Source organism: Leopardus geoffroyi, chromosome D2 (assembly GCF_018350155.1).
Source record: "Leopardus geoffroyi isolate Oge1 chromosome D2, O.geoffroyi_Oge1_pat1.0, whole genome shotgun sequence".
Taxonomy (NCBI): Eukaryota; Metazoa; Chordata; class Mammalia; order Carnivora; family Felidae; genus Leopardus; species Leopardus geoffroyi.
Window position 1 is genome coordinate 7,462,182 of NC_059334.1, and position 18,439 is coordinate 7,480,620.

The window sequence follows — 18,439 nt, forward strand, 5'->3', positions numbered from 1 at the left end:
TGCACTTTTCTGTTTTTTAAATCTGTTTTTGGATTAGTAGGGACTGTCCAATGTTCTTAGGCTCTTTTCTGAATGGGATACCTTAAAAGAGGGTTTGCTTCTGGGTTTCTCTCCAAGTGCTAGGAGCATTTGGTATGATTGTGATTGTCTGTACTACAGTGTATCTGTAGTAGAGCTTGTCACATAGGAGGTACTCAATAAATATTTCTAAGATGAATTTTTATCAGTTCCCCAAGCATTTGAAAATGAAATAATGCTCTAATAATATAAAATTTAGTATCAATATGTATTGGCACCAAGCAGAGATATACCAGTTCATCTTTAAGAAACAGATTAACTCTCAGGTTTTACAATAAGACTTGAATTTAATTCTCTAGAATATAGTCTACATAAAGCCCATCAGTGGGTTGGTTAGCTGTTGAAATATGGAAAAAACATGGCTAAGGGAAAGGAAACTTTAGCCAATGAACTTCAGATATTTTAGGCAAGACCATTCCTGTTGTGGAGATGGAAACATCAGAATGTCTTTGTTAGAAATTGATTTAACTAGCTTCTTTTGTTTGATTCCATGTTTATTCAGCAGCAGTATAATTTCACTTTTCAGTGGGTCTGCTTATGGCAAGATCTTGAACTGGCCATAAAGATGTGAATAATTTTGTTCCTGTGGCAGTTGGATTTTTCAAGGAAATTAATATATTGCCATTATGGTCATTATGATATTTATATATCAGTCGTATGATATGAGTTTGAATTTGTCCCTGAAAAAAACAAAAGCACCACTCAATATACTGACAGGATCAGGGCTTACCCAGAAAGGTAGAAGATCAGACCCTGGACCATCACACTAATAGTACTTCACCAAAGTAATAACAGAATTTTTGAGGCCTATAAAGAAAGCTTATCTTGCAACCCAGATTCTTTTCCCCCCTCTATTGGAATGAGTTTAGTGGCATGGTCAAGTGTTTGGAGCAGCTAGATAGAATTTGGCATTTGATTTATGTGATCTTCTTTGCAGTTGAACATTTTGTATTCATTTGCCTGTAGAGTGCTCTCCAGTTGGTAGAGCAAGTATATGTAAATGTGTATGTACTATATTTCATAAAGAAATATTGTAAGGTCAAATTTGAAGTTATTTTATGATCACTGACTTTCTTAATTGGAGTATTTAGCCCATTTATATGTAGTATAATTATGGAAATGTTTTGTTTACGTCTGTCATTTTTCTGTTTGTGTTGAGTTGTCCAGTATTCATTTATTCATTCATTTATTCCTTCATTCCTTCTCTCTCATTCGCCTTTTCCTGTCCTTTCTGAAGTTAATAGAATAACTTTAGGTATTTAATTTTAATTCTGTTGACTTTAGCTGTACTAAATTTATATACTCATACATATTTTAGAGATTGCACACCAAGAATTACAAAACACATTCTTAGCTTACTATAGTCCTCCTAGAGTTAGTATTGTCAGCATTAAAATGTAAGAACCTTACAAAAGTAAAATTCCTTATCCTTCCATTTCTTTTATGTGGTTATTGTCATATATTTTATATCTATGTATGTAATAAACCCCAGAATACAGTGTTACTTGATTGCTTTAAGCAGTTGTCTTTCAAAGCAAGGGAAGAAAAAGTTGTTCTTTTATAAATATAAATATCTTTTATATGTACTCCCATTAGTTCCCTTCAGCCTGAGGGCAACAGATTTTCACTCATCTTTTGTTGATCATTTTTGAGGCGCATTTTGCCGGATATAGAATTTGGAGCTGAGGTTTTTTTTGTTTTTGTTGTTTTCCCCTTTCAGCACTTTAAAGATGTCATTTCATGAGCTTTGATAAGAAGTGAACCATTATTGATAGTCTTCTGTTTTTGTTTCTTTCTCTTTATCGTTGGTTTTCACTGGTTTTGACTAATATGCATAGTGGTTCTTTTTCTATTTCTCCTACTAGAGGGTTAGTGAGCTTCTATAATCTGTAACTTGATGTTTTACACCATTGTTGGGGAATTTCCAGCTGGGATGTCTGTACAAAACATTTTTCTGCTCCATTCTCTTTTACCTGTCCTGAGACTCCAGTAACATATATGATAAATTACTTTGTATTGTTCCACAGGTCACTGAACTGTTCATTTTTTCAATTTCTTTTTTTCGTTCTTCAGATCAGGTAATTACTACTAATCTGTTGTCAGGTTCATTATCTTTGTATTCCAGTTAGCATTTATACATAACAAACCACCTCTAAACATAAATACGACATAGAACATTTATTTATCTTCTACTCATGCATTCAGGGAGTCAGGAATTCAGATGAGGCATGGTGGAGATGGCTTGTTTCTGCCTCACAGTATCTGGAGCTTTAGCCGTGAAGACTTGGTGACTAGAAATGAGTTGACACATTGGGGGCCCGAATTATCTGCAGGTGTTTTCACTGGCATGTCTGGTAAATGCTGGCTGTTATTGGGTCTTCAGCTGAGCTGTTGGCCAACACCCCTCTACTTGACCTTTCCAAGTGGTCTCTCCGTGTAGGTTAGTTTGTGCTTCATCGTAGTATGTATGTTAGCTTGGTGTCCAAAGTGAGGATCCAGAGTCCAAGGTGAACGTACGTGACATGTTTATGATCTGGTCTTAGAAATCACTCACTGTCACTTTTGCTACACTCTCTGAGTTCCAGCAATCACAAAGCTGTGCCCAAGTTCTAGGGAGGAACCGCAGACTTTGCCAGTTGATGGGAGAAGTATTAAAGGTACGTTAATGAAGAGTGTGTGGGATGGTGCTACAGTCACTCTTGGAAATGCAGTCTGCCACGTCTTTCTTCTGCAGTCTCTAGTCTTCTGTTCAGAGCACAGAGTAGATTGTTCTTTCCAGATACTGTACTTGTGAGGCCTAGAATTTCTGTCTTTTATAGTTTCTGTATCTTTGCTGAGACTTTTCATCCTTTTACTTATTGTAATAACCTTCCTTTACATTCATGTGTGTATTTACAATAGCTGCTTTGTAGTCCATCTCTGCTAATTCCAACATCTGGTTCATCTTGGAGTTGGTTTCTATTGACTGCTTTTTTCTCTTGGTCGTGGGTCATGTTTTTCTGCTTTGCATGTCTAATAAATTTTAATTGTATGCTGAATGTTGCGAATGATATGTTGTAGGGAGTCTGGATTGTTACTTCCTTTATGGGTGTTGAGTTTCACTTTGGCAGGCATTTAAATTAACGGTTAATCTGGTATTGTCAGCCTTGGTTTTCTTTGTTAAGGCAGGCCTATTTCAGTTTTGTCTTTCATCTTAGGGCATGGTCCTCACTTCGAAGGTGTGGCCTTTCTGGGGTCTCAGCTGAATACCTGAGGTGCTTCCATGAAGTCTCTCCATTCTGGCTGGGCCAGAACTCCTTCTCCTGGTTCCATGCTGTCTCCGGTGTCCTCTCTAGTATGCTTTTAGACCCTGCGCACCTGCAGCCAACCTTTGGCCAAGGACCAGAGGTGCATTTCCGTATGGACTTCTGAGGCTCTCCCATTCATCCCCTTTTCTGTGCTATTCTGTTCCACAAACTTTAGCTGCCTTAGCACCCCTGAGCTTAATCAGATCTCTGCCTTTTACCTGGGTGAGATCTTTGTTACATTTGTTGTTTCTGCTTCATCAGAAGAGAGCCTCCCAGCTGAAAGCACGGTGGTTGTGGGAGTGCTCTCCTGTTTTTCTGGAAGCCTCAGAAGCCTGTGCTGCCTTCTGTTTAGTGCCTCAAATAGTCACCTCATCCATTTTGCCCAGTTTCACATTTGCATATAGCAAGAGGATGATTTGTGTACCAGATATTCTGTAATGGTCAAAAACGTATACATGCTACTGTAAGAAAATTTTTATTAGATGACCCCTTTATATTGAATGCCAATATGAAAAGAAGATTCTTAGAGCAAAATTATTTAAAGCCTGTAATTTGGTTACAATAACCTTGCTATTATAAAATAATTTATAATGTTCAAATTTTGCTTTTTATTGCATTTTACCCATAAATTTGTATTGACTTTCTCTAGAAATGGCAGATACAGTGAAAATGTTTGTATTATTCTCTTTTCCCAACTACTGGTTAAACATTGCTAATCAGTAATGATATTCTTTTCCAGTTTTCAACCTGGATGTTTTTTTATAGTCTTAATATTGCACCCCAACAGGCCGCCACCAGTTTGATGCCTGTTTGCCAGTTCTAGCGTATTTCCATTTTACTAACCCAATCAGTATTATTTTGTGGGATATTTAATTTTATGAAAGGTTACCCCAGTGGATAATTTTCTAGAACTAAGGTGATTTCAAAAAAAAAAAACAAAAACAAAAACAAAAAAAAAAAACATGCTCAAAGGAATCATTCAGGCTATTTAGTAAGTCCTCAGCACTTTACTGTATAGAATGTAGAAAAATACAAGATTGGGAAGCAGAAATTCTCAGCCCTTGTGCCTCTAATAATATACTTGAGATTTAAAAGAGAATCAAAAACTGGGTTTGAATATACCTTATAGACACCTAGCCAAAATAACCCGAGAAGTGTCTTGATGAAATTAAAGATTGGGCTTTCCATGGCTATGCCTCTAGGAGGGATTTAAAGAGCATTTACTAGCATTTTAACAAATTGTTTGTGTTTGGTTACTCGTTGTTTCTCACTGGGATCTGATTTGTGGTTTTGTGATTGTGTACGCCAATAATTTCTTTTAAATATCCTCAAGACAGGCTCAGTATGAATGAAACCTCATGAGTCTTCATAAACAGGAATTGCATGAATCTCATTAAAACTATTTCTCAAGGAGGACTGTTATCACATTAAAAAAAAAGCCTAACTTCTATTTTTTTCTAATTCAAAAATAGTATATGAAAATATTAATTTTATGTAAACTAAGACATATTGTTCAAAAGCAGTTGGATTTCTAAGCTCATCAGACCCATTTTTTGGAAGTAAAATAGTTTGATACAACTTTGTCCATTCTGTACTTTTTGGGAAAATACAATAGGACAGGCAACTTTTCTTTTCTTTTGAAAGTAGTGTACGCTTCTGTTTTAACAGCATAGTTGCAGAAGTGTTGGAAGCGAATAGTGAAAACCTGCGCCTGTCCCCGAGAACTTTTGCCAACCATTATGACCATTTTGGTAGGTGCCCTTTCCTTCCTTTAGGCACCACTTGAATGTGCCTGCGGGGCCGCCATGTGGGAACCCTGCTCCCTGGATTTGGGCAATAGGATGTGCATGTCCTTGTTAATATAGTGTTGCTTTATGTACTTGGATTCAAAAGTTAAAACGACCAGACCCAGGATGAACTAAAAATAAATTGTTAATCCTCCGGAACACCTTTTTCTCTGCTCACATTTACATTACAGGCTTTCTGTGAGAAAACTGTAATTTGCAGATCATTTCCTGCTTATTCATTTTCTCTCAGAAGAAACCCTTGGAGGAAAAGATAAGGCAGATAGTGATGAATTGTTGTTTTCTGAATTTTATAATCACTGTCCTTCAAATAATTTGTTTTTGTCTTGGTTATCCCAGTTGTCCATAGCATTTATCTAAATTTCTAAATTTTCAACCAAATTAAAATACAAACTGAGAAAAAAGTTAAAAGCTTCTGGAAGAAAGCATAGAGAATATCTTTGTGAACTCTAGGGGTAGGGAACGATTTCTCAGAGAGAGGACACAAAGTTCTAAACAAAAGAACAAAAGAAAACTTTGATATATTGGATTTTATCAGAATTTAAAATCATTGATTGTCAAAACACGTTATTAAGGGAATGAAAAGGCAAGTCATAGACAAGGAGCAAATATTTATGTCAGTACATGTGTCTGACGAAAGACTTTTTACCCAGAATATATAAAAGCCAGTAATAAATAAAAAAGCCAGTTAATACAACTGGGGTGGGGGAGAATGAGCCCATGAGTTGAAGAGACATTTTAAAGAAGAAGGTATAAAAAAGGCTAATAAGCGAATGAAAACATGCTTAAAGTCACTAGTCATGAGGAGAAGGAAATTTAAAACCGCAGTAAGATACCATTTTATGTACATTAGAAAGACCGTGATTAAAACAGCACCAGATGTTGATGAGACTTTGGAGCAACTGGAACTCTTTTAAAATGCAGATGGGATTGTAAAATGGTATAACTGTTTTGGAAAACCGTTTAGTAGTTTATAAGTTAAACGTACACCTGTCTACCCTGTCTACCTTATGACCCAGCAGCTCTACTTCTAATTATTATTTATTTATGCGAGGAACGAAAAGCATGTGTCCCCAAAATTCTTGCACAAGAATGTTTATGTACTTACTCATAATAACCCCAAACTGTAAACGTCCTAAATATCCATCAAAGGAGAATGAATAAATAAATGGTGGCGTAGTCACACGATGGAATCATACTCAGAATGAAAGGAATGAACTGTCGATATAGGTAACGTAAATCAATCTGTAAAACATTAGATGAGATGAAAGAAGCCAGTTGCAAAAGACTGTGTATCATGTGATTACATTTATATGATGTTCAAGAACAAGGACAAATTAATCTGTGGTACTAGTAGCTGCCTGGGAGCTTGCTGGGGTTTGACTGTAAATGGGCATGAGGGAATTTTTTGGGGTGGTGGAAGCATTCTATATCTTGATTGAGATGGTTGTTACAAAACTCGTAGAATTGTACACCTAAGATCTGTTTGTTTCACTGTATGTAAATGTTGCCTCAGTTTAAAGAAAAAGTACAAACTGAGAAAGGTACAGGCATGGAGAAGATAAAGATGGAACAAGAGACATAACACTTTTTTCTGTAGTGTATTCAAGTTCAGTAGAAGTCGTCATAGAATCGGTGCTTCCTTGATTAGTTGAAGAAGTAGGTTAAAGTGATGTATCATAAAAAGTGACACACACCTTAAATATTTAAAGAAGAGAACATGTGCAATATTAGAATCAAATATTGTTCTACAGATTTATTAACAACTACCACCAGAACCAAAAAGTAGTTATTTTTGTTTCCTTCTGCTTGTGGACCCCTTCTTAGAGTGATTTTAAGTTAGGATTACGAATATGCCTGCTATGTTGGTCATTTGTTTTTGGTTTGCAGTAGAAAATAAAGATTAGAGATAAATTAGAGAACAGCCATAGAGAAAATCAGTGATCATCTTTTTCTTCTCCTTCATTAGTAGAACACTTGCTTGTTTGCTGTGTACATGTTTTCCCAGAGTGCCCATAGTAATTTCAGCTCCCCCTTTGGCTAGATATGATAATGTGACAACTTAAGATCTGTTGTTTTAAGTTGAGTGATGACTTCTTAAAGGAGGGACCTGTTCTTCGTTCTCTTCTCCAGTCTGTTACTGCTACAAATATGGCACACCATCTTGGACCTTGCGGCTGCCTCTCATATTGGCCAAACAAATGATGGAACATTCCTTTTATGAAATCCTTTTATCCAGTCCTTTATGAAACATCTACCTTACCAGCTGTAGACTACTAATCCTGGAGTTTATGTGAGAAAATAGTGTATTTAATATATTCAGTAGCATATTTGTTTATGAACTCCACCTCCGCAACCCCGCCCCCCTCGCCTTTTTTCTGTTTCTCACAGGTAACCCTTATTCTAATTGATTCAGTTACTCCATTATTAGTTTGATGGCAGGAGCCATAGTTCATAAATAATTTTATCCCAGGGAAATAAGCACAGTTTCAAGTATATAATACGTGTTCTCTCCATACTCTTAAATAAATAAACATTGATAGGAATGGGTATCAAGGAATGAGCACAGGAAAGCATACCATTCAAAATAAATACTAGTGACCTGAGCCCTCGATGAAGCACTGGCCATGCAAGGAAAGAGCCTGGTCTAGAAACTGTTGAGTGGTTTAGAGAATGAGGGCCTGACTCTGCAGAAATAAGAGGAACCCATCTTGTCATACTAAATCCATGAGAAAATGTTTTGTTGGTATAGGAATGTCAATAGAGAGCCATTATTATGTTAGTTTTGATTGTAATCAGAAAATATTCAAAACCTAATACTTGATGTATTATAGTTAACACACTAAATAAAATCTACTTACAGTCTAATGACTTAATTTTTAAGTGTTGGTTATAAATAATAATATTTTGACATTTGCAACAACTGTAGTGTGACATAAAAATATATCATTTTAATTAGTGACAAAGTTACTTGTGTACTGCTTGTATTACTGAGTGACACGATTTTTCACATCCAAGTTTATGAACTCTTTCCCCCTCCATCCCAACCACAGAAATACTTTCAGCCCTTCTTTTGCTCGTTAAATTGTAATTTTGGTTATATCAATTTTGGTTTTTATGTGATTATGACTAGGTAAACACCATTTACAGTTAAGTAGCATAACTTTTTTTCTGGAACATTTTGTTTTCCCTGGAGTTCTAATTCTCTCTCTCTCTCTCTTTCAACTTTAGTTTCTATGTTCTTATCCCTGAACTGTGTAAATCCCTCAACATGTTCAAGCATATTTGGCATTATGTCAATTTTATCTTCTTCAGGAGCCTTCTAATGTACCCTAATCTGGGTTAGTTGTTAACTAGACTTTCTTCACCAACATTCTGGAAATTCTCTTTTCCCTTCTCATGAGTTGGATTCTTCAGATCCTGGAATTGTCATCTTTCATGATTTCCCACCCTTCTTTTGGTGGAACATATCTTCTAGTAACTTCCTGAGACAGACTATATGGGCAGAAAGATTACTTGAGACTTCTCTTATTTAAAAATATGTTTATTCTATATTCACGCTTGATTTATAGTCTCTTTTGGTATGGAATTCTAGGCTGGGAATAATTTTCCCTCAAAGTCAGAAGGTTTTCTGCAATTGTTTTGTAGCTGCTAGTGTTGCCATTAAAAACGGTGATGTAATTCTGATTCCAGATTATTTTTATGAAACCTGTTTCCTCTTGGGCAGCTTCTAGGGTCTTAGGTTCTTCTTGTCAGAATTCAGAAATTTCACTAAGCTATGTATGCCTTTATTTGGGTCTGTTTTCATCATTTTTGCTGAATACTCATTGTATCCTTTCATTTTGGAAACTCCTTCAGTTTGGAGTATTTTTCTTGAATTATATCTTGCATTTCTTCTCCTTTTGTTTTCTTTTCTCTGGAACTTCTATTCATATGTTGAAACTTTTGGGCTTTAAAATTTTTTAAAATCTCCTCTTTTGTTTTCCATTTGTCTTTTCTATTTATCCCGAAACATCCTCAGCCTTATACTTTTCTAACTCGTCTGTTACCTACATTATAAGAGTAAACAAATTTATATGCATAAAGTATTTCAATGTGATAAATGAATGTGGTAAGTGCTTTTATTGGCTGTAATTGTTGTTCAGTTTCTTAACTGGAGGGAGAGGGCTTTGGTCTGGATTCTTTGACTTACTAGCAGTATAACCTTGGGCAAGTTGTGTAATTTCTTTGATATCTACTTTCTTCATTTGTGAAATGTGAATGAGCTCTCTCTCTCTCAGATGTTTGTGAGTGTCAACTGAGAATATATATGTGAACATACTTTAAAAACTTTGCATGGACTTACTGGTTAGTACTTGTATCTTTCAAATATCAAAAGTTTTTAGTTTGAAAGAAAATGATGGCTGAATTTTCAGGGTTGTTTTTCAGGTTGCTTGATTGCATGTGACTATTTCTTGCACATCTGCATGAGCTAGGTGAACTTGAGCTAAATGCTAATGCTGCCTTTTAAATGACGTATTTCTTAATGCTTTGACCTCCTAATCCTAGACTGGAGACAGGTTATGACAGTATTTATTCTGTGACAAGCTCTGTCGTTACTTCAGATTGTATAAACCTGTGTAATGTAATAATTATTTACGAGTAACCTGATTACCAGTTGAAATCCATGAAGAGAATATTTACTGGAATTTATTTATTTATTTTTCTTAAATGGTATTTGAGATTAGGAAAAATGGAATCTCTCCTTTAGGTATTCTCAATAGTATAAATGTAATTTCAAATGTTAGCTTATTTTTGTTAATGGTGGCTTTTTGTTTGTTTGTTTTGTTTAAAGGTTTTTGGATTCAAAGCATAAAAACCATTACAAGATATACAATCTGTAAGTATGTTTTTTATTTGTATGCTTGCAAATATCATCTAAAATAACTATTAAGTGAAAGTTATTTCCTTGTTAGAATCAGGTAGAGTTAAAGATATATTTTAACGGAATTGTGTTCCTAAAACAATTAGTCCAAGATGTCTGATTAAGAGCATTGTTAGGTCACTCAGAAAGTGTAGTGATGAGGTCAAAACAATGTTGGCACACATTCACATTACTTGATCTGCTTTAAGTGACTTGGAATCCAGCCCATCTTTGAGCCAATAACCATGCGGTAACTTGAAGCGTAATTTACAGCAGAGCTTTTCTGTTAAAGCATTAATAACATCTTCCATAGAGGGATGCTTCAGAGTGGGTGTAATTTTGTTTATTCTGTGTCTTTAAGGTCATTTGATTGAAACAGCTATTAGGGTAATCTCTAGCTCGTAGGTACCATAAATAAGTTACCTACAACTGTTGAGTTGGGTAGTTTCTCTTGTCTCGGGCAGGATGTAAGGATTGCCCACTTTGTACAGCTAGCTCGTCTTCTCCTTAACCTTTTGTTTTTCTCTTTGACTTTGTGAGTAAGGATGTAAAAAGGGAAAAAAAAAATGGGGAGAAAATATTTTATCACTTTTGCCCTTGAAGAGTATTATTCCTTCCCAAAATATTGACCATTTCCTACCGTTTTAAAAATGGCATATAAAATGTGTTATTTTCCTACCTGGTTTTTATTTTTCCTATGTGATGTCTGTAAATTATGCAACAAAAATTTTTAATCTGAAGTTACGTTTACTAATTCACTGTCACAATTTTTGTAAAATTTGTTAATCAAATGTGAGAGCAAGATTCTTTTCCACCTTCCATAGGCATTTAAATCTTCACCAAAAAGGATGTCTGCCTTGTCAGCTTGTGAGATTTGCTTTTTCTATCTTTAATTTAGTGATCTTTCTGTTCTGATAAGACCTCAGAAGACCTGAGAGTGAAGTAGACACCATTATTGTTTCTCTTTGTAACTTTTCACTGATTTCCTCAGATTCACAAAGAAGCAAACGCTTATGCAGTGCTTGCCACATTAGGCATTGTAAAACTGGGTGGTGGTTCAGAGGTGAATAAGATAGAGTTTCAGTCTCTGGTAGTTGATAGTCTAATGTGATAGGTGGACAAACTATTACAAAAGAGGTGACTGTTGTGTAGAAGAGAGCTGTGTGGGCAACAGTGGAAATAGTAATTGTACTCCATAGGAAAGTTTTCATAAAGAAAGGCATGTTTGGGCTGGGGTGAAAGAATCCATGGGGCCTGTCCTGCAGGCCTCAGGTTAGGGAAATGGCATTGCAGGCAGAGAGAGGGGCACATAAGGACCTTGTTGGCATAATAGTGTTTAGAATATGGCAGATAATCCATTACGGTCAGATTATCGTAGGTGTTGGGGGGGGGCGGGTGTGGCGGTAATAGATAACAAGGTGAAAGAAAGTAAATGTGCTGTAAAGACTTAAGTTTTGGTGGGCCCCAGCTTACAAATGATCTGTGCATATATTTTCCTCTTGTACTGATTAACCTCCTGTAACAAGCCTTGTTGCAGATGCCATAGTGTTTCCATGTAGGAAAATAAAAACCACAAAGCTTTTTATATTTTTTGAATAACTAGACTCAGAAGCTAAGTTTAAAAACGCGCGCACACACACACACACACACACACAAACACACACAAGAACTGTCAAAAGCTTCAGTCCACTGAGTTACTTCGGGTTTAGACTCTCAAGATAAGGCATTTAGAATTCCAGATGGAAGGGAGAAAGATACCAAAGACATATTCTTCTGCCTTTTTCAAAAATTTATTTGAGTTCAACATTATATCCAAAGAAAGGGAAGGAAATTCTTTTCATTCCTGTATTCGGTGGCTTCCTGCTTCCAGAGTTTAGGACCTAGGCTTGCACTGTCAGTACTGTGGATCACGTGGCATTATTTTGGTTAAAGGTGGCTTTCAGGAGCTCGTCTGGGGACTTGGCTGCCTGTTTGTTTTTGTATTTCTAAACATTGGATCCCACAGTTAATGAACTCTCGTTATCAGTGGAGAGTAGCTTTTGGTATATGTATTTCAATTCCCCTTCCCCACTCCATGTAATGGAATCATAGACTTTTCAGAACTGGAAAGTACCTGAAAGAGATCATTTAGTCCAACCTTCTCATTTTACAGATGGGGAATCTGAGGCCTAGAGAAGTTAAGTGAGTTGAACAAGGTCACACAGGTACATATGGTAGCAGACCATCCACTATTTATGCCAGTATTTTCCTTTCTGGTTTGTTGTTGTTGTTGTTATTTGTTTGTTTTAATCTCCCCAAATTTCACTTACTTCAGAAGTTTCTAGAACTACCAACTTGTAGCATGTTGTGATTTCTGATGTCACTTTTCATTCTACACCTTCTTTCTACCTGTTTATATTTCTGGCTCTGGGTAAGTGAGTCTGGCTAGCAGCAGATGTTTCTCTTTTATTTCTTTTATTTTGGGGATGTTAATTACTTGTGATGTATGTTTTTGCGAACATATATAAATGGAAAGATCTTAAAATATTTACTCTAGACATATGTATATTAATGGCATATTAAACTTTTTATGGCAATTACGGCATGTGGGTGAAGAACGGTTTGTAATGTGGACTTTTTAAATGATCATACCTGTTTATATCTCTATATTATCAAGCATTCAGTAAGTTATTTTAAGAAGGAACAAAATTTTGCCTCGTATCATTAATCAAATTTGGGTATAATGATACTTAGTAAATTAGTTTGTTTTGTGCAGGTGTGTGTATTTCATTCTTGTATGTTCCTCTATTATAGCAGGTATGTGGGTGGGTGTAGGAGGTGAAGGGGGCAGGTAGGGAATGAAGGCATAATATAGTTCTTGCCTTTGAGGAGCTTAAATGTTCACTGGATACTAATTTTTAAAAAGGTTGCTGTATTTCACTGTGTACACTGTTTGACATACAGCTCTCCATCATTTTGTGGTAAATCTTTAGCTGTTGTTAATTATCTCAAGTTTTCTTTTGTAAAACCAGGGATAGCTTTGTTGAAGAGAGTTACAGAAGAGATCTACATGCCTAGCTGATTCTTCAAATCTCACTTCTCTGGAAGTTTTTCCTAGTAATCTTATCTCTTTCTTCACATTCTGTCTACTGCTTCATTAAAAACTAAGGTTCTTCATCTCTCTTGTCTCATATAAGCCTACATAAAGTGAAGATTTTTAAAAAGTGGTATCTTTTAATTTAATTTTAATTATAAGAAAGTATAAATGGTCAGATTTACCTAATACTGGTCTTAGTCAAATCCCATTTTCCATTTATGTATCTTCAGTTTTGGTTTGTTGAGAAACTTGCCTTATCAACTAACATAACACACAAAAGCTATGAGGAGCTTCATGTGTGTGTGCGTGCGTGTGTGATGTGCATGCAGTTATTAGAGAAGGTTGTGATTAAGAAGAGAGTCCTCATTCTTACCCTAGCAACCCTCCTGCAGATCACTTTCATCACTACGGGTCCCAGTATATGTTCTCACATACGCCTCGTCCATACCTGCAGAGATTTTCATAACTTTTTCATTTTTTCATGATCTCTCTTTGTTGGTTCTATCTTTTGTGCCAAATATCACTTTTATAGGAAGGCTGACTTTGAGTAAAATTTGTTACTGCTTTTGTTTTAAAAACCGTTCTCTATTTTTTCTTAATGTATAAGAATATAAATATTCCTATGGCACAGTGCTGGAAGGAGTTTGACTTGTAATCACAAGTATTGTGCTTAAGTCCTGGATCTTTGATTTGCACGTTGTGGTTTGGGGCAAGTTTTTCGATGCTCTTCTAAATCTTTGCTTTCTCATATATAAATTGGAGATTATATGGCTGTGACTATGAAATAAAAAACTCGGAAACTCTTTTGGAAGGTGTGCGCATCTGGTAGACATGTAGTAGCTCATTATTTCTACTTCTTCCTCTTGACGGTAACGTTGGAGAATCAGTTTATGAAGGTAGTTCTTCAGCAGTGTTTGTTGAACCAAACATTTGAGCTCCTGAAAAAGCACGGGAATTTTAGCGAACTAAGGTTGTGCTGCCATGAGACCAGCTTCTTAGAATTGTTTCCTAGGTTGTTCCTTGTCCCTGCACCTAAATCCTGTCTTTGCATGATTCCTTATAAAATATTCCATTATGGATTCTTCACTATTTACCAGACCTCTTCTTTAACCTGTACTAAAGAAAGTATAAAATGTGACTTTTTTCTTGGTCAGTCTTCCTCGTACCTGTCACGTTTTTTATGAGTGAGTATGAAATTATTTAGTAAGGATACATATATGTGCATATGTCATAGCTAAATAATTTTTTTGAGCGAAACTCAATATACTAAATTATACAAAAAGGAAAAGTTTTATTTTAAGCAGTAGTATGAAAGCTGATTTATTTCAGGTCTGATGAATTAGAAACTACTGGATTCTAATTTGTTGATAATTAGTTCACTTTAATGTGGATTTGGATTTAAAACTGTTTAGAGGAACTATACAGATACTTATAGGATTTCTTAAATGTAAGATACATGTCTACAGTCACCTATTTGAAACTCTTGGGGCCAGTTGTGTTTTGGGATTCAGAATTTTTCGTTTTGCAGAAGGGCACCATGAAAGCAGATACTTTGTATTACATGATACCTGGAGCAGTACATAACATGAAGTGTTTGACTCTTCACTCCAAGGGCATTAATTAAAGAGGGCATACAGTATCATTAACTCAGGTCAGGTTCTGCTACAATTGAGTTTGCTGTATATTTAACAGAAAGTGTTAAATGTTTCCAAATTTGGGGGTTTTGGAATTGGAGGTTAAGGGATTATAGGCCCTTATTTGTTTTAAAATGCTAAGTTTTTGTTTTATATGATTTTTAAAAAAAATTTGGTTTGGTTATAACTGCTGTTGTAGTTACCACGATGCTGCTGACCACAAACTAAAGTATAGGGTCCCTTTTGGAGCCTCTTAAAGGTTTATAAATACAGTCTGTTAATCATAAGTAAGTCAGTGCGTGATGATAAACATGTCACTACTGTTAAAAAGACAGCTTTAGCATGCTCTAAGTAGTGCTAGGTCAACATTTTACTATTCTATATTTATTTTACTTATTATTCCTTCATGACTCTGAGACTTTAATTAAAACTTGTAACCTGAGAGATTATTGAAAAAGATGACCTTTGGCTTTTCTAAAGAGAGAAAGGTCTGACTTAAAAAAATTTTTAGTTAACTGTTGTTTTTTAGTAGATTAGCATCATTCACTTTCTTCCGTTACGTTTTCTTTGCCCTTATAATTTTACTATTTAAAAAATTTATCTTTTTAACTAATAGTTTGAGAACAGTATGTATGTGCAACTCTGAGGTAAGGATAATATTGAAACTAGTTAGTTGTTTCTATATACTTGTGAAATCAAAAATAGATTCCATTAGCATGCACAATGTCCATCCAGGAAATTTGAAGGTAGAGATGCGGCTGAATTGGCAATGTTGCATATTAGTGGCATCACATGTTTTGTAAGCAAGTGTATAAGCTATAATTGCATACACTTAACATTTCTAAGCTTTGGTTTCCTTAATTGTAAAATATTGGGATAATATCAGTACCTACTTCATAGAATTTCTAGGATTGAAAGAAATAGTTAATACAAAACAGCATGATGTGTGGTACATTATAAAAGTTCAGAAAAATGTTTGCTACTGTATTTTTTTTCACAAGTGTAAAAGATAACTTTAGATCACATTTAAACTTTTCTTTTAGGTGTGCTGAAAGACATTATGATACCGCCAAATTTAACTGCAGAGGTAGGTATTAACTGCAGAGTAATGTGTTATGTTATATAACTTAAAACCAGTAGACTAAATCTTACTGTCATAGCAGTGATGAATAATCCCATTATTAAGTGAGATAAATATTTATCTTAAAGATGGTCTTAAAAAATTTGCAAAACAAATTTAATTTTGCTATTGTGTTTTGGGAAGCAAGTATCCTATAAACCTGCCGGTACTCACTAGTAGGAAGACTAATCCCAGAGTAGACTAAGAATTTGGAGAAATTCCTAGACTAACAATACAGTAAAGAGAGGGGTAGACCTACTGCTGGAGACATTTGGTGTAATAGTGAGAGATTATAGATTATAGGAAGAAAGCAGATCAACTTAATAATTCTGTTGAACGTAACCTAAAAGGGGGAAAAGATATGACAAATACGGACAAGAGGAACCTGGCAGATGAGAGCAGGGAGCTGCTTTAAGTGAGTTCTTCTCCAGGTGTAGTGAATCCTGTCTCCAAGTCTACATAGAGCTTCCTCTGTGTTTGTGGAACCCCTTGGGCCACGAGAGACCTGGAGAGTGGAGAGGCTTGGCAGGTCCTGCCGTGATAGTCAGGAGAAGGTAGACGCCGGGATCCCTTCTGAAAATCTAGAACGGACTTTCAGACAGCTGACAGCTGGTTGGAGAATTCAGAAGCACTAATGGCTGTGAAGCCAGGACATATTCACTAAGAATTTTTCCTTTTTCATGACTTAGGCTGCTGCTTACTAGGCAAAGCATGTTTTGGTCAAGGTTCGTCTAGCTTTAAATAGATGTTTAACAGATTCTCCTGGATGTTTTTGGGTGCCACTGGGAAGATGAAGATGGAATGATAGTACAGCCAGACCGATGGCCAGGTGAAAGCTGTCCTGATGACTCCTTGTAATGGAAGTCGTGTCTTCCAGAAGAGCTCACCTGACATACGGGAGGACTTAATTGATATCAAATCCTGTTCCACATTATTAATGACTTGACTGAAATTAGAAGGCATACTTTTCACATATTTAGATGACACAGAGATCATTATATCCTCTGGATTCAATCAGGATTTTTAAGGATCTTAGTCGAGTGGACCCGAGGCAGAGACCAGTAGGACAGAATTTAATAGGGATATGTTTAAAATCCTATTTCTAGGCAAGTTAAAAAAGAACTCTCAACTCTGACTGACTATAGGGAACAGAGAAATTTTGGGTTTTTATAACCCATACGAAAAGACCTGAAATTTCATTTGATAAACTTTACTACAATTGTACACCTTTTTATAAGCGGCTTTTTTTCAGTTTCTTTTGTAAATGCCTTTAAAATCCCATGTAGTATGTACAACACTAACATTCGCAAGGCCATCTTTATTTTATTTTATTTTTTTTTAATGTTTATTTATTTTTGAGACAGAGAGAGAGACAGAGCATGAGTGGGGGAGGGTCAGAGAGAGAGGGAGACACAGAATCTGAAACAGGCTCCAGGCTCCGAGCTGTCAGAACAGAACAGAGTACAACGTGGGGCTCGAACCCACGAACCGTGAGATCATGACCTGAGCCGAAGTCGGCCACCTAACCGACTGAGCCACCCAGGTGCCCCTGCAAGGCCATCTTTAAGTAGCACACTTTGCATTTTTATTATATGCATTGCAAATTGCAGTCCTTTCCAGTGTGGATTTATTGGTAATTGATACTTTCTTTGGAATGTATATTTGTGATGATGTGATAGTATAAGCGTTATTACTCGTTTTGTCAGAAAATGCATTGAGAGCCCTGACAGGAAACCTGTGTGACATTCCGGGTCCTCCTCTCCCTCTGACACGTTGTGACTTGTGCTTGCTCTCCAGAGCAGTCTCCTCTTTGTCATGGGGGGAAATAATCGGCCTCTCTGTCTAGTGCATAGGTTTAAAAATTAATGAGAGACTGTTTTCTGTTCAAAAATTGGAAAATCATCAGACGAGTATTTTTCTCTGGAGTTTAGTTTTCCTTCTAAACATCTGTTAAGCTTATATGCAACGTTTCTGAAGTTAACCTACTTTTAAGAAGCAATTCAGGAAGGCCTCTTTTCTCATTCTGAGGTGATCTTTTTACACAGTTGCACAGTATCCTTTTGAAGACCATAACCCACCGCAGCTGGAACTTATCAAACCCTTTTGTGAAGATCTTGACCAATGGCTCAGTGAAGATGACAATCATGTTGCAGCAATTCACTGTAAAGCTGGAAAGGGACGAACTGGTGTAATGATTTGTGCATATTTATTGCATCGGGGCAAATTTTTAAAGGCACAAGAGGCCCTAGATTTCTATGGGGAAGTAAGGACCAGAGACAAAAAGGTAATACATTATATTAAGTTATATTTGATGTTCTTTCTTTCTTCTTCCTGGATCTGAGAATTTATTGGAAAACAGGTTTTTAAAAAGTTGGTTGGTAGCCCTCGTTTCTTTATTCTGAACACTGAAATCAGTTACTGCCTTAGCTGTCGTATGAGCAAATGACGGATTCTTGCAGTTTTTCTGTTGGTGCTAAGCATTATCATATCATGCTAGTAAGTGTATTGGGTATTTGGTGTGATAAAATCCTTACAA

The 18,439-nt window shown here is 36.0% G+C and overlaps 1 protein-coding gene across 3 annotated transcripts in view; it reads left to right on the plus strand.

Annotated features, from left to right (window-relative positions):
• Positions 1 to 18,439, plus strand: part of PTEN (phosphatase and tensin homolog) — a 94,802-nt gene that overhangs the window by 46,289 nt on the left and 30,074 nt on the right. The window contains exons 1-4 of one of the 3 annotated variants that reach the window (XM_045439446.1): positions 7,393 to 7,463; positions 10,005 to 10,049; positions 15,827 to 15,870; positions 17,949 to 18,187. In XM_045439446.1, coding sequence (XP_045295402.1) covers positions 7,462 to 7,463; positions 10,005 to 10,049; positions 15,827 to 15,870; positions 17,949 to 18,187 — 330 coding nt within the window. In that variant the 5' untranslated portion in view covers positions 7,393 to 7,461. Of the gene's footprint in view, positions 1 to 7,392; positions 7,464 to 10,004; positions 10,050 to 15,826; positions 15,871 to 17,948; positions 18,188 to 18,439 lie in introns of those variants that run through there. The other 2 variants (XM_045439445.1, XM_045439444.1) reach the window with 2 other exon arrangements.